General features: G+C 46.3%; 2 protein-coding genes across 9 annotated transcripts in view; one reads left to right on the top strand and one right to left on the bottom strand.

Annotated features, from left to right (window-relative positions):
- Window positions 1-16,899, top strand: part of LOC310888852 (spindlin-Z) — a 57,222-nt gene that overhangs the window by 6,142 nt on the left and 34,181 nt on the right. The window contains exon 3 of one of the 8 annotated variants that reach the window (XM_083852469.1): window positions 6,904-6,962. The exons of the other annotated variants lie outside the window; for them this stretch is intronic. The gene's annotated coding sequence lies outside the window, so the exon portion shown is untranslated. The remainder of the gene's footprint in view (window positions 1-6,903; window positions 6,963-16,899) is intronic. 8 annotated transcript variants of the gene reach the window in all.
- Window positions 7,846-9,772, bottom strand: LOC310888851 (ATP synthase subunit alpha, mitochondrial-like). Its single transcript, XM_083852461.1, has one exon. It carries the CDS (start codon window positions 9,629-9,631, stop codon window positions 7,970-7,972), a length of 1,662 nt encoding a protein of 553 aa, XP_083708587.1. The 5' UTR covers window positions 9,632-9,772; the 3' UTR covers window positions 7,846-7,969.

Here is a 16,899-nt window from a genome sequence, read left to right as displayed (position 1 = left end):
TGGTGTTGAAATACCAAGTGACTGTAAATCAGCAGGGGATTGCTGAGACCGGGTTTGAGCAGGAATGTGATTTAATTAACATGCAGGAATGTGAATTGATTAACATGCATATCTTGCTCATCTGGCCAAAGTACAGGACAGTTGTTGGAAATTTGCAGTTGAACAATGGGCCCGGGAACTACAACAAATAAGCGATGTGTGGGGTGAGGCAGGAGCCTCACAGCCTGATGTTTCAAGTAAAGCCAGGAAAGCAACCTGTTTCTGTACTGAAAGTTGGTCTTGCCTCCCCCTTCCTCTTGATCAAACAATGCAACAAGCCTTGCTGAGAGCTAGTCACATGATAAATGACTCGGTCCCACCTGGCCAAAAGTATAAATCTGGTATTCAGAATCCTTTTTTTTGGGGGGGGGTATAGAGGATGAGAACTCCAATTATCAGACGGGTCGACAGGCCTGGACCTCTCTCCTTCCCAAGCAGGGACGCCTCTCGGTAAGACTTTCGCCTCTGACTGTCAGATGTTACCTGGGAAAATATTGATAACTAAAGCGCTAAACTATTAATTTCAGCTCAATTATTGCAGTAAGTGAATTTATCAGTGGCAATCCCGAATCTGTGATATCTGTCACCTTAATAAATTACCTATCTTTACAACTTTGCGAAACTGTCTCAGTGAAAGTCCTTGGCAGGGCTCTGAAACAGGCAAACGTTGACTCTAATAAGTGGCTATACTGATAATCCTTTAGACATAAACCGTTGACCAAGTCTGGGACTAGGACTTGATCCAGCTGCACCTAGGTTCCTCTCTGAGTAGGAGTTTAGAAAGCAAGGGGGTACTTTCTGAACCTTGTGACTCAATGGGAGGGCCTCCCTCATCCATATACCCTTAACACAACAGTATAAAACGACACTGTCATGTGGCACAAATACTCTTTAAAAATCTGACTCTTAAATACTTTTAGAGTTAGGGAGTACACAGGTGTTTGACATGTTTGGAAACTGGAAAGCATTGGGCCCTTATTGGGTAGGGCATTCACAAAGGCTAGCCTTGGATCCCGGAGGTTCATGTCTTAATCGCTGAAGGAAGAAGGTAAAGGCTTCTCTAGAAGTGAATATAAATAGAAATCTTTCTTGGTCCATTGACTGCTGAGGGCACCTCAGGTTACATCTCTTCTGATCTTCTGTTCCACAATCTTGTTAGTAGAAATATACTTTATTGTTACGTGTCAGCCATAAGACAAAGAGCAAGCAACCTCTCTTCTGATTTGTGCGCTGTCTTAACAGTTTGCTTGTTTAAAGTTGGTTGGGGGGGTGGGGGGTTCACTCCTACCCTCAGTTATAGCTGTGTTGGCTTGTATAGAGAGGACAATGAGGCAAACATTATTTCATATGACTAGGGGTGTAGCTGTATTAATAATGGATGAAAAGTACATTTTAAAATGATAACAACTGGAGACAGGATTTTTTGCTGTGAATGAACATCCTATCTGAGGCCTCTGCCCACGCTTATAGGAGACTGTTTGGATGGGGGTATCTAGTTTAAATATGAAGCAGGGATAGGTGGGTTGGCCCTGGCTGGCAGACAGACTCTTACCCAGCTGCTGTTCCCCCACACCCACCCCAGCGGGATGGAGGGGAGAAAATAGGAAGAATAGGAGCAAGAAAGCTTGTAAAGACAGAGTGGTCATTTAACAATTATTGTCATGGGCAGAACAGACTTGGGGTATTTTAACTTAGGGAAATACTTTTTCTCCCCCCTTTTCCCAGGCTCAACCTCACTCCAAATTCCTACCCTTCTGTTGCTGCTTTCTTCTCACACTTTTTTTCTGCTCTGGCATAGATTCTCCACAGGCTGTGCTCCTTTCAGGAATATTTGCACTGGTGTGGGTCTTCTATGGGCTGCAGTTCCTTCAGGAATATTTGCTCTGCTATGGAGCTCTTCCTCTTTTGACCTTGGTGTTCACTCTGTTTTCTACTCCTTTTTGTTCTCTCTTCCTCTGGTGTTTTCTCCCACTTTTAAAATATGTTTTTATGGAGGTACTTCTGTCTTGAAGAATATAATTTCCTGTTTTGTTTTTTTTCTCTATTTGGGCTGCATGTACAATAGAGTAATTTAGACACAGAAATTTTTGGTAAGAGTTTAAGAAATGAATGCACATTTTATGTAGGATAAGCAAGGGAAAAAAGATTCCAAGATGGTCTTGATTCTTAGTCTTGACTTCCTTTTTGCCACCATTTTTTCACCTTTCTGTTAATACAGGACAAGAAGAATTAAATGTTTGATGGAGGCATTTTGCTTGTTTGTAGAGGCAGTTCATATACTCACAAACTCATGTAGCTGTTCTCTGAAAGTATATTTTTCCACAGTGGAAAATATAGCCCACGTGTGGGCTACAGCCCAGTCCCAGTCCTAAATTTATCTACAATCAGTCCTTAATGTTCATGTGCACCATGAAATCTCCTCAACATAGCTGTTGTTCTGAGATGATAGTCTGGGCTGTTTATCATTCTTTGTCTGTTACCAGCTCAGAGCAGATTTCTGCAGGTTTGCTATCAGGCAAAGTCATTGTGGCCAGTGATTCACATAAAAGTTCACACTGAAGTTCACATAAAGTTTGCCAAAATTAGGGCAAAGCTTGTCGAAATGAGCTAGAACTTTATAAATGACCTATCAAGTGGCCGAAGTTTATACGTCACAATACCAAAACGTCTATCTGGAAGTCTGTCATTGCTCCATCATTGTTAAATTTTACTGTATTTTTGCTTCATAAGGCTCAGTTGCAATGGTAACAAAAGCTTTTCTGAATTTTGGGAAGGAAAGTGTGTAACCTATTAGAACAGAAGTGTTTTTCTTAAATACAGTGAGGTATGGCAGGGGGAACTTTATCAGAATAGGTGTCTGGCAATTGTATATGGCTAGTAATCTATAGTTCCCTGCAAAATCTGCTAACGTATGTTTTTTCTGGTATTCTGTGTAAAATCCAAACTTCTAAAAACTCCTGATTTTTAAAATGCTTGTGTTTATTACAACAGTAAAGCTTTTACAAAAAGTAACTAGCAAGTTTGGGAAATGCCAGTATAACTTCTAATAGTATTGACTGGTTTTGGTGGTTGATAGGTGCTGAATAAATAGGAAGATGCAGTGAGTTAATTCCTTAAATTATTAGCAGGAAGGAAAACTTATTTGGTAAACTTGTGCCATATGTGAATTAAATAGCAATGAATCTCTTGGGTTGATCTTAAAAAGGATAAAGTAGCTTTGTTTCTTTGATAAGCTACCCTTCTTCAAATCAAAAACATGGCTTACTTTAGCCTATTTATGGAAGCTGTAGTATAAGAAACAAAGAAACTATAAATGCACGCTGAGAGGTAGTTTTCATTAGGGAGGTTAGTTTCTTCAGTTGTTGATGATTCTTGTAGGTGGAACTTCTTGCATGGTTTCCTGGGAAGTTCTTATGAACCATACTTGGCATATCCTTGGATTAGCTTTCATTCAAATTCTATTAGTGATTTGAAAGATAAAATATAAATATGCTAACAAAATTTGAAAGAAGCATTTTTGGGCTGTATGCTTGAAAATAATTGGAAAGTACAGAAAGATAGTAAACAGAAAACACAAGACTTGGAAAATACAGCTTAGCTATAATCAACCTTCTGTCAAGAAAACAGCTTAAAGTAGATGATCATTTTGAGGACTCTTTGAAGCCTACTTATCTATGATGCTATTTCATTATAGATACTATAGGGAGGGGGAGTGCACTTGATATGTTTCTGAAGCCTTCAGCATACAGAATACTTCAGGAATAATTGGAAAAGCTGTAGACTGATGTAGATGTTTTTATGAGAAGTGTTGCTTTTTTGTACAAGTTACTAGCATTTCTGGAAAAAAGTTAATAAAATACTGATAAAATTCAAATACAACTTGAGAACTTAGTGAAGGTATATTGTTTTGTATAACCATTTTTTTTAAAATGGTTTAGGGTTGTATGGATCATGTTGTTTACTGTTGAGGAAAGTCTTCTCCTTCCACTCTTCTCCAAAAAAGCTAGGATAGCATTTTTCTTATTCTGTATGAAGAGAATTGAATGGTGTGATCAACTCATCTTGCTTCTGAGGGTCAGGATTAGCATACTTCATTAGGGGGACTATCTACGTAATGGCAGAATTAAGTGTTAAGGCTACTAATGGAGGAAATAAAAATCCACCAACTTGTCAGTGAAGTCGTAACTTAACTTCCCAGGACACTGGCAATTAAGGGAATAGAAAGGAGAGAGGTTTTTCTACCAACTCTTATTCATCTTTTTTATGTCACTTGTAGGAGGGATGTTTGCTGGATTCATTCATAACTTTACCAATACAGGAAAAACATCCCTTTAACGCTTCTCACAGAAACAAGATTGCGTTAAATCATGTTAAATTACAATGTTAACTTTCCTTGCTTAATGATTATACTGTTCAATGTATTGTTCATAGCTGGAACCTTCTGCACCTAGGAGGATGTTGATGATGCCTGAAGCATTTTCAACCAGTAGCTTTTGTTATCACAGGCTGTCCGCTATACACAGGAAGAAGTCATGTCTCAAACTTGAAGAAAGATGCTATTAGAAATGAGAAAACACTAAAAGAACCATTTCTCCTCTGAAAACTTGAGCTGCAGAAAACAGGGTAGAAACTAACATGTAGTTAGTAGTCGCATGCTTACAATACATACTGTTTCATCAAAGCAACGAGTGAGTGGTAAGCAGGTCTGAAAGAAGAATATGCAGTAAAAGACAATTAAAATGTCTTTTTATAAATACATAAACAAAAAAAAGGAGGGCTAAGGAGAATCTCCATCCTTTATTGGATGCAGGGGGAAACATTGTGACAGGAAATGAGGAGAAGGATCAAGTACTTAATGCCTTCTTTGCCTCAGTCTTTAGTAGTAAGGCTAATTGATCTTGGGGTACCTAGCCCTCTGAGCTGGAAGACAGAGACAGGGAGCAAAATGAAGCCCTTCCAAGGGGAAATGGTTAGCAATCTACTACACCACTTGAACACACCCAAATCTATGGGGCCGGATGGGATCCGCTGAAGGAGCTGGCAGAAGTGCTCACCAGGCCGCTTTCCATCATTTATCAGCAGTCCTGGCTAACTGGGAATGTCCCAGTTGACTGGAGGTTGGTGAATGTGATGCCCGTCTGCAAGAAGGGTAGGAAGGAGGGTCTGGGGAATTACAGGCCTGTCAGTCTGACCGCAGTGCCAGGGAAGGTCATGGATCAGATCATCTTGAATGCCATCATGCGGCACGTATGGGGCAACCAGGTGATCAGACCCAGTCAGCATAGGTTTCTAAAAGGTAGGTCCTGCTTGACTAACTTGATCTCCTTCTATGACAAGGTGACCCGCTTAGTGGATGAGGGAATGGCTGTGGATGTTGTTTACTTGGACTTTAGCAAAGCATTTTACACCGCTTCCCACAGCATTTCCCTGGAAAAACTGGCAGCTCATGGATGGACGGATGTAATGTTTGCTGGGTAAAAAGCTGTCTGGGTGGCCAGGCACAAAGGGTTGTTGTGAATGGAGTTAAATCCAATTGTTGTCTCGTCACAAGTAGCGTTCCCCAGGGCTCAGTATTGGGTCCAGTTTTGTCTAGTATCTATTGATCATCTTGATGAGGGGATTTAATAAGTTTGTGGACAACCCTTAATAAGGTTGACACCCTTTAATAAGTTTAATAAGTGGACAATACCAAGTTAGGCTTGAGTGTTGATCTGGTGGAGGGTAGGAAGGCTATGCAGAGGGATCTGTATAGGCAAGATTGATGGGTCATGTACAATTGTATGGCATTCAACAAGGCTAAATGTCAGGTGCTACGCTTGGGTCATAAAAACCCCATGCAGCGGTATAAGCTTTGGGAAGAGTGGCTGGAAAGCTGCCCTGCAGAAAAGGACCTGGGGGTGTTAGTCAACAACCGGCTAAACATGAGCCAGCAGCGTGGCCAAGAAGGCCAATGTCATCCTGGCCTGCATCAGAGATAGTGTGACCAGCAAGACTAGGGAAGTGATTATTCCCTTCTACTTGGTACTGGTGAGACTGCACCTTGAGTACTGTGTTCAGTTTTGGGTCCCTCACTACAAGAAAGATATTGAGTTGCTGGAAGGTGTTCAGAGAAGAGCAGTGAAGCTGGTGAAGGGACTAGAAACCAAGAGGTCCGAGGGAACTAGGGTTGTTTAGTCTGGACAAAAGGAGGCTGAGGGGAGACCTCATTACTCTCTGCAACTACCTGAAAGGACGTCATAGCGAGGTGGATATCGGTCTCTTTTCTTGGATGACAAGTGATAGGATACAAGGATGCAGCAGGGGAAGTTTGGATTAGATGTCAGGAAGAAATTCTTCCTGGAAAGAGTGATTAGGCATTGGAACAGGCTGCCTAGGAAGTGGTGGAGTTGCCATCCCTGGAGTTAAGAGATGTGTGGATGTAGCACTTAGGGACATGGTTTAGTGGTGGACTTAGTAGTGTTAGGTGATGGTTAGAATTGACGATCTAAAGGGTCTTTTCCAACCTAAATAATTCTATGACATTATTGCTTCCCCATGGAAGGGAGACTGTCTATGTTTCTTCCTCTTTCCTCCCTCACAATAAAATAAAAAACAACCCCCACTAAAAAAACAAAACCACCAACAAAAAAAAACCCAACACCACTGCTGTGTACTTGGAACAGGAATGAATTTCCTTTCTGCAGTCTACAACTGATGGTGTTGATGAATTTACTGGCTTTAACTACAAGATAGGAAAACTTGTTTGCTTTTTCTCTAGAAACATTGGTGATTATTCATTCTGTAGATCTTGAAACTGTCAATTGCTTAGTGTATGTAAAGTTCTTATCAGTCATATTTGTTACTAATATTTTAACTTGTTTTCAGCTGTACTAGGTGAAGTTATTTGTGGTTGTAGAGCCTGTTTCACCTTTCAGATTCATAAGGTAAAATGCTCACCTGAATAGGTATAGTTCTTTCTCTTTTGCTGTAAACAGTTGTGTATGCATGGAGGATATGTGTACTTTCATTCTGATCGTTATTTGTTTTGATTGGTTTTCTTCCTACATGTTAGCTGCCGAACAGGGAGGAAAACCAACCATTTTCTGTTGCATATTCGCTTATCAAGGGGAGAAAGGCTGGCATGGTTAGGGCTAATAAAGTGATTTTTAGGTTACTGGGCAGGACTTTGCTTCTCAATAGTCTTAATTAATTTTAGTCCATTTACAGAACTTGCTGGTAAAACTATTTGTTTTAAAATGGAATCAAATTTAAAAGAAAATCTCATCCTGTGACTCTTATTTTGTTCTTAAAAATGGTTAGTAATATAAGATTAAATAATAATTAAAAATAAACTGAGCTGTTGGGTTTCGTGTACTGCAATGAAAAGACTTGCTCTGGCTTAAAGTACAAAGGAAATAGTTTGACAGTAGTTTGGAAATTTAATTGTTATGAGAGATCACCAGGTGGAAGGAGAGAAGGGACCACTGATTCTAAAACTGGGAAGAAGCATATTTCCTCTAACAAAATGGATGCACCAGTGTCTAGGAGCTGGTCAGAATCTGGATTGCTCCAAAATTGACTCCACTAGTGACCGGCCTCCAACTGGATTTGACTCCATTCACCACAACTCTTTGGGCCCAGCTACCCAGCCAGTTTTTAACCCAACGAAGCGTATGCCAGTCCAAGCCACGAGCAGCCAGTTTCTTGAGGAGAATGTTGTGGGAAACGGTATCAAAAGCCTTACTGAAGTCAAGGTAGACCACATCCACAGCCTTTCCCTCATCCACTAAGCATGTCACTTTGATATTTTTTTAAATTTTTAATACATTTTCATGGAAACTTTTATTCTCAGTGAGATCTGTACATTCAAGTCGCACATACTTTTAAGTCTTTGATGGAGCTGGAGCACGTGACCACAAAAACCATCTGGTCTGTTTGAATGGTTACAAGTTTATGCCTTGAAAGTAGACAGGAAATTTGTGACTATTTCCTTCAACTTAGCTTCTGTCTGGTCAGAGATCTTCCCTTCGGTCCTGATCGTGGAGAGGAGGGCCTGGTGCTGGCTCAGTACATGAGCTAGGAAAGCGCTCTCAAATTTAGTGATTTTGCTGGGCTCCAGCTTGTCCAAGTGACCTCTTACACCAGCACAGATGATTGCAACCTGTTCCTCAGTAGCCATGAGAATGTACTGTCCTTGTTTGAGGAGCTCTGTCAGACGCACACCACGATTCAGCAGCTGCTGTGTGGCAGCATCCAGATCAGACCCAAACTGAGCGAAGGCAGCTACTTCACGGTACTGAGCCAATTCCACCTTCATGGTACCTGCCACCTGCTTCATTGCCCTGGTCTGAGCAGCAGAACCCACACGGGACACAGACAGACCGACGTTGATGGCTGGATGGATACTTCTGTAGAACAGCTCTGTTTCCAAGAAGATCTGTCCATCAGTGATGGAGATGATGTTGGTTGGAATGTAAGCAGACACATCACCAGCCTGAGTTTCAATGACCGGCAGGGCAGTCAGAGAGCTGCCTCCAAAGGAATTGTTCATTTTGGCCGCTCTCTCCAGCAGGCAGGAGTGCAGGTAGAACACATCACCTGGGTAGGCTTCACGGCCAGGTGGACGGCGCAGCAGCAGAGACATCTGACGGTAGGCAACAGCCTGCTTGGATAAGTCATCATAGATGATCAATGCATGCTTTCCGTTGTCTCTGAAGTACTCCCCCATGGAGCAGCCTGAATAGGGAGCCAGATACTGAAGGGGTGCAGCGTCAGATGCTGTGGCAGACACCACAATAGTGTACTTCATGGCATCTGCACCAGTGAGCCTCTTCACCAGCTGCGCAACAGTAGATCTCTTCTGGCCAATGGCAACATAGATACAGTACAGCTGCTTTTTCTCATCTGTTCCATCATTAAATTGTTTTTGGTTGATTATAGTGTCAATTGCAATTGATGTTTTCCCAGTCTGTCTGTCACCAATGATCAGCTCACGCTGTCCACGGCCAATTGGCATCAAGCTGTCCACAGCCTTAATACCAGTCTGCATAGGTTCCCACACAGAGATTCTGGGAATGATGCCAGGGGCCTTCAAGCCAACTCTCCTACTTGTCTTAGATGTAATAGGACCCTTCCCATCAATGGGATTGCCTAGGGCATCTACAACACGGCCCAGCAGCTCTTCCCCAACGGGAACATCCACAATGGCACCAGTCCTCTTCACAACATCCCCTTCCTTGATCAGTCTGTCATTACCAAACATGACAACACCAAGGTTGTCGGGCTCCAAGTTCAAGGACATTCCCTTCAGCCCAGAAGAAAACTCAACCATTTCTTCTGCCTGCACATTTCTTAGGCCATACACACGGGCGATACCATCACCAATCGAGAGCACACGGCCAGTCTCCTCAAGTTCAGCAGAGGTGTCAGCTCCCAAAATACGTTCCTCAAGAATAGAGGATACCACAGCAGTGCTGGTTTTCTGGAAATATGTTTTGGAGGCATGGATGTTTCTTGTGGCGAAAAATGCTGCACCCAGAGTGTTTCTGGAAACCAGGCTGGCATGCCGCGGCAGGGAGCGGGTGAGAGTGGCGGCCAGGTGGGTGGAGAGCATGGCGGCAGCGGCTCATCAAGTCCAACTCCTGGCACCGCACAGGTCTGCCCAAAAGTTTAGACCATGTGACTAAGTGCACAGTCCAATTGCTTCTTAAATTCAGACAGGCTTGGTGCAGTGACTACTTCACTGGGGAGCCTATTCCAGTGTGCGACCACCCTCTCAGTGAAGAACCTCTTCCTGATGTCTAGCCTAAACTTCCCCTGCCTCAACTTAACACTGTTCCCGTGGGTCCTGTCACTGGTGATAATGGAGAATAGGTCACCTGCCTCTCCACTCCCCCTTGCGAGGAAGTTGTAGACTGCGATGAGGTCCCCCCTCAGCCTCCTCTTCTCCAGGCTGAACAGGCCAAGTGACCTCAGCCGCTCCTCATATGTCTTCCCCTCTAGGCCCTTCACCATCTTTGTCGCCTTCCTCTGGACACTCTCCAACAGTTTAATGTCCTTTTTGTACTGTGGTGCCCAAAACTGCACACAGTACTCGAGGTGAGGCCGCACCAGCGCAGAGTAGAGCGGGACAATCACTTCCCTCGACCGACTAGCGATGCCGTGCTTGATGCACCCCAGGATACGGTTGGCCCTCCTGGCTGCCAGGACACACTGCGGGCTCATATTCAGCTTGCTGTCAACCACAACCCCCAGATCCCTCTCTGCGGGGCTGCTCTCCAGCGTCTCATCGCCCAGTCTGTACGTATAGCCAGGGTTGCCCTGTCCCAGGTGCAGGACCCGGCACTTGCTTTTGTTAAACTTCATGTGGTTGGTGATCGCCCAGCTCTCCAATCTGTCCAGATCTCTCTGCAAGGCCTTTCCACCCTCATCCAAGTCCACAACTCCTCCAAGTTCGGTGTTGTCGGCAAATTTGCTCAAAACACCTTCTAGTCCTACATCCAAATCGTTTATAAAAACATTGAAGAGGACTGGCCCTAAAATGGAGCCTTGAGGGACCCCACTAGTGACCATCCGCCAGCCTGATGTGGCCCCATTTACCACAACCCTTTGAGCCCTGCCCGTCAGCCAATTGCTCACCCATCGTATGATATTTTTGTTTAGCTGTATGCTGGACATTTTGTCCAGTAGGATCCTATGGGAAACCGTGTCAAAAGCTTTGCTGAAGTCCAAAAAGATCACATCAGCTGGTTTCCCTTGATCGACTAGATGGGTAATCTTATCATAAAAAGAAATCAAATTTGTTAGGCAGGACCTACCCCTCGTGAACCCAGGTTGGCTGGGACCAATGACTGCATTGTCCCCCAGGCGCGCTTCAGTAACTTCAAGGATCATCCTCTCCATAATTTTACCAGGCACTGACGTGAGACTGATAGGCCTGTAATTGCTAGGGTCTTCTTTCTTACCCTTCTTGAAAATTGGCACAACATTTGCCAGCTTCCAGTCCAATGGGACCTCTCCAGATTCCCAAGACCGTTGAAAAATAATTGAGAGAGGTCCCACAATGACGTCAGCCAGCTCTTTAAGCACCCTGGGATGAATCCCATCCGCACCCATGGACTTGTATGGATCCAGGTGGAGCAGCAAATCCCGCACACGTTCAGGGTCGGTTGAGAGTTTGTCATTCCCATCGTCATGGTCCTCCAGCTCAGGGCACCCTGGGTCCCGAAGCCCATCATCAGTGTTGAAGACAGAGGCGAAGAAGGCATTAAACGTCTCTGCTTTGCCTATGTCATTGTCTGTGAGGAGACCTTCCCCATCTAGTAGCGGACCTATGTTTTCTTTGGTTCTCCTTTTTCTGTTCACATATCTAAAAAAAACTTTTTTATTGTCTCCCACAGACATGGCCAGCTTCAACCCTAGTTGGGCTTTGGCCACACGAATTTTCTCCCTACAAACACGAACAGCATCCCTGTATTCCTTCCTCGTCGCCTGACCATCCTTCCAGCAGCCGTACACTTCCTTTTTTCGCCTAAGCTCCAGTAGAAGATCCCTGGTCAGCCAGGCCGGCCTTCTGCCCCGCTTGTCTGACTTCCGATATTTTGGAATCGCCTGATCTTGTGCTTTTAGGAGGCAGTGCTTGAAGACTGACCAGCACTGATGGACGCCAATGCCTTCAAAAGCAGTTTCCCAGGGGACCTTGCTGACTAGTTCCCTGAGCAGCCTGAAGTCTGCTTTCCCTATATCCAGGGCTGAAGTTTTGGTGGCAGTTTTCCTTCTGTCACCATAAATTCTAAACTCAACCACTTCATGGTCACTATGACTGAGACAGCCGCCAACTGCCACGTCCCCCACAAAGACCCTCTCTGTTCTCCAGCAACAGATCTAGGAGGGCACCTTTCCTAGTTGGCTCTCTTAGCACCTGCACCAAGAAGTTATCATCTAGGTGTTTTATGAACCTCCTAGACTTGCTCGTGTCAGCTGTGTGGTGATCCCAGCTGATGTCTGGCAAGTTGAAATCCCCCATAAGGACAAGGGGAGTTGATCTCGAGGCATCTCTTAGTTCTGCAAAGAATAATTCATCGGCATTGTTGTCCTGGCCGGGTGGTCTGTAATAAGACTCCCACAACGACATCCCCTTTATTTGTTTGTCCCTTAATCCTTACCCAGAGGCTCTCAACTTTGCCATCGCCAACTTGAAGTTCCACACAGTCCAGCCCATGCTTCACATACGTTGCCACCCCGGCCACCTCGCCTACCCTGCCTGTCCCTCTTGAAGAGCCTGTAACCATCTATTGCAACACACCAGCCACAGGACTCATCCCACCAGGTTTCGCTTATGCCAATGATGTCGTAGCTGTGGGACTGGGCCAAGACTTCTAGCTCATCCATTTTATTCCTCATACTGCGTGCGTTTGTGTAGAAGCACTTCAAATGCGCCTCCCTACACGCAGCACCTTGTGTACCTGACCGAAGGGCCTCACTAGCACACAGTCCCTCTGATTCTAGTACACCATCCCTTAGCTCATCACCGGCGTGCCTGGTTTTATCCCCTTCCCCCTTCGACTCTAGTTTAAAGCCCTATCTATCAGCCCTGCCAACTCCTGAGCAAAAATCCTTACCCCTCTCTGAGAGAGGCGCATCCCATCTGGTGCCAGCAGGCCCGGTGTCGTGTAGACCTTCCTGTGATCAAAAAACCTGAAATTCTGCCGGTTGCACCAGTCCCGAAGCCACGTGTTAATGTGATGAGTCTGCTTGTCAGCATCGATCCCCCCTATCAGAAGGACAGAGGCAAACACAACCTGTGCCCGATCCTTTAAGTAGTCGCCCCAAAGCCCTAAAGTCCCTTTTGATCGCTCTCGGACTTCTTGTTGCTACCTCGTCATTACCAGCCTGAAAGACCAGTAGCGGGTAGTAGTTGGTGGACCATACCAGGTGCTTGACTTTCTTAGCGAAATCTCTCACCTGAGCCCCAGGGAGGCAGCAGACTTCCCTGTGGGTAGGGTCCGGTCGGCATATTGGGCCCTCTGTCCCTTTCAAAAGGGAGTCCCCCATGACAATAACCCTTCTTTCTTTTTTGACAGTTGATGTAGCAATGCGGGGGGTAGGTTGCCTTGCCTTAGGCATCCTCTCCAACTGGGACGGGCTTTCGTCTACTTCGTTGTTCTGACTGTCGTGTTCTAGAGCCTCATACCTGTTATATAAGGGTAGATGGGAAGGTGAGGTGGGCAGGGACAGGGCTCGCCTACCACCCCAAACAGGAACCTGCCTCCATTCCCCCCCTTGGCCTAGGTCTCCTCTTACTGCCTGGCGGGATGAGGGAACTTTTGTCTTCTGCGTAGCAGGAGACATTTGTGCTATGGAAGGCTCGTGAGTCTGTCTCAGAGAGGGTAGAGTACACCTCCACCAGTCAATTTCCCTCTCTGACTCCCTGATGCTCCTGAGCCTGCTCACCTCCTCCCGAAGCTCCGCTACCTGGCTGAGCAGCTCTTCAACCTGGGCACACCTCCCACAGGCATACCCCTCGCTGCTGCTGTCAGATACCGACAGAAGACTCGGGCACACCCTGCAGCCCAAGACCTGGACGGCTGCATGTTTCCCTGAGCCCTCCATCTGAGTAGCCACATCGGTGACTGTGGCTGGAGAAGCCGCAACAGATGCGGAGGCCATGGTTTTCTGCCTGGTGGATACCATGGCCAGGTTCCTCGTAGGCAGGCTACAAGTACCGAAGGGAAAGACCGCTGCAAAAGAGCAGCGAGGGGCCCTCCCTGCTCGCCCTGCCTGCATGAACTGCCACGCAAACTGCCGTGCCCCGCCCTTCTGACGCGCCACGCCCTGTTTGCCCGCCCTGTTTGCCGTGGTCCTGGTCGCTCGCGCTCCCTAGGGGCTGCTTTTGAACGGCCGGGGCGGGGGCGCTGCTGGCTCCGCCTATGCCTCTCAGCCTCCCTCGCGAGGGCTGCCGGGTCCTGGCGGCTCCCTCGGCTGCTTCCAGTGGCCTCGATGCCGCAAAAAAAAAGCCTTGCCTGTCTCGATCCCCTTCTCCGCTGCAGTATGTGTCTGCCCCGGAGCCGATCGCCTCGGCAAGGGGTAACAGCTTTAAACTAAAAGAGTGGAGATTTAGGTTAGATGTGAGGAAGACATTCTTTTCTCTTTGGGTGGTGAGGCACTGGAACAGGTTGCCCAGAGAAGTTGTGGATGCCCCATCCTTGGAAGTGTTCAAGGCCAGGTTGGATGGGGCTTTGAGCAACCTGGTCTAGTGGGAGGTATACCTTCCTATGGCAGGGGGGTTGGAACTGAATGATCCTTAAGGTTCCTTGCACCCCAAACCATTCTCTAATTCTATGATCTTGCCACGATGCGGCAGCCCAGATGGGTTTCACAGAATCACAGAATGGTTGGTGTTGAAAGGGACGTTTGATTTTCCCAGAGACTGGTGTATGAAATGGGATGTGATATACCCACTCGATGCAGTGTTCTTTGGCCCAGATGTCTATGAGTTTTTTTAGGAAATGAGTCCTGTTGTCTGATTCAATTCTTTTTGGGGTGCCATGTCACCATAAGATTTGCTTTTCAAGGTCTGGGATAGTGTTTTGGGCAGTGGCATAGGATATATTTACAGCCATCTGATGATTGTTTCCACCATTGTAAGTCCATGGTGCTTGCCTTGGCGGGTTTTTGGGTGTGTGATATAATCAGTCTGCCAGGCCTCCTCTCCATATTTATATTTCAGCCATCGTCTACCATACCATAGAGACTTTAACCGCTTGGCTTGCTTGACTGCAGTGCGCATTTCGCATGCATGGATAATCTGTGCAATACTGTCCACAGTCAGGTCCACCCCTTGATCACAAGCCCATCAATATGTTGCATCTCTTCCTTGATGCCCTGAGGTGTCGGTCCACTAAGCTATAAATAATTCACCCTTATGTTGCCATCCCAGATCCACCTGAGCTACTTAAAATCATAGAACAGGTTGGGTTGGAAGGGACCTTAAAGATCATCTAGTTCCAACCCCCCTGCCATGGGCAGGGATGCCACCCACTAGACCAGGTTGCCCAGGGCCTTGTCCAACTTGGTCTTGAATACCTCCAGGGATGGGGCATTCACAACTTTTCTGGGCAACCTGTTCTGGTGCCTCGCCACCCTCTGAGTGAAGAATTTCTTCCTAATCTCTAATCTAAATCTCCCCTCTTTTAGTTTAAAACCATTCCCCCTTGTCCTGTCATTATCTGCCTGAGAAAGAATTTGCTCTTCATCTTTTTTTATAAGCCCTCTTTTAGTATTGAAAAGCTGCAATGAGGACTCCCTGGAGCTTTCTCTTCTTTAGGCTAAACATCCCCAGCTCTCTCAGTCTCTCTTTATAGGAGAGAAGGATTATAGGTCAGGATTATAGGGAGGGCAGGGACAGGGGACATTATAGTGAATGCCCCCTGTCCCTGCCCTGCCTGTAATCCTGACCCATAAACTCTGTCAGCTCCTCATCCATCCCCAGGCAGAGCTCCATGCACTCCAGCTGCTTGTTGACATAGAGGACAATGCCCCTCCTCATCTCCCCTGTCTGTCCTTCCTAGAGAGCCTGTATCCTTACATGCTAACACTCCAGTTATGGGAGCTGTCCCACCATGTCTCTGTAATGCCAATGAGGTCATAGTCCTGCAGGCGTGCGTAGTCTCCAACTCCTCCCGTTTATTCCCCATGCTACCTGTGTTAGCATAGAGTTTGGCCTTCCTTTGTGCTGTTCATCAGGTGCTCTCCTGATGACCCATGACCCTTCTCCAGGCTCTGGGCATCTATAACTGACGCTGGCATCAAGCTGGGAGGAACAGCATGGATTGAGGTTCCCCTCCTCCAGCAACTCTTGTTTAAAGCCCTCCTCACCAGCTCAGCAAGCCTATGACCAAAGATGCTCTTCCCCTTCTCTGATAGGTGGACTCCATCAGCTCCCAGCAGACCAGGTTTCTCAAAGAGAGTCCCATGGTCTAAATAGATGAACCCGTCTGTGACACCAGTCCTGCATCCATCTGTTGATTTGCCAGATTCGACTGGCCCTTTCAATCCCCTTCCCTTTGACCAGGAGGTCTGATGAAAAAACTACCTGCGCTCCTGAGTCCTTTACTGCTGCTCCTAGGGCTCTGTAATTGCTCTTGACACACCTCAGACAGCTCCTGGTTGCATCACTGGTGCCTATGTGAAAGAGTAGCAGCGGATAATAGTCCTTAGGCTGTACAAGGCTTGGCAGTCTCTTGGTAACATCGCTGACATGAGCCCCTGGTAAGCAGCAGACTTCTCTCAAGAGTGGATCGTGTCGGCAGATGGGTGCCTCTGTACCTCTCAGAAGAGAGTCTCCTACTGCTATCACCCATCACCTTTTCTTAGTTGGACTAGTTGTTACGCAGGGAGCAGACCAGGCTGCCTTACTCAGCTCCACCCTCCCTGCAATGGGTCTTTCCTTTTCAGTCTGCAGAGGGGTGAAGAGGTTCTGTAAAGGCACCTCAGGCTTTGGGGGAAGACTTCCTCCTGCTGGTCCTTGTTGTTGACAGCTGCTATCCTCCACTGTTATTGATCCCCCTCCCTTCTGTGAGCATCAGTGAGGGAGTTTCGGGCTGTTTGGCCCAAAACAGTACCAGTCTCAAGACAGACCCCTGAGGGACACCACTCGTCACTGCATCCACATGGATGTAGAGCCATTTTAAGATTTTAAACCAGAAGGGATACTGGGCTGGGAGGGCTGAGGGAATATGTGTTGTGGTTTAATCTGGCAGGCAGCTAAACACCACGCAGTTTACTTTGCCCCTCCCCCAATGCAGGTTTGGGCAGAGAATGGGGGGGTGGAAAACGATGAAAAGGGTTGAGAAAAGACAGTTTAATAGCACAGAAAAAGAA

The sequence above is a fragment of the Anser anser genome (assembly GCF_964211835.1).
Source record: "Anser anser genome assembly, contig: SUPER_W_unloc_2, whole genome shotgun sequence".
In the NCBI taxonomy this organism is placed as follows: Eukaryota; Metazoa; Chordata; class Aves; order Anseriformes; family Anatidae; genus Anser; species Anser anser.
The sequence above is the reverse complement of the archived record's forward strand: the minus strand, read 5'-3'. Positions and strand labels throughout refer to the sequence as shown.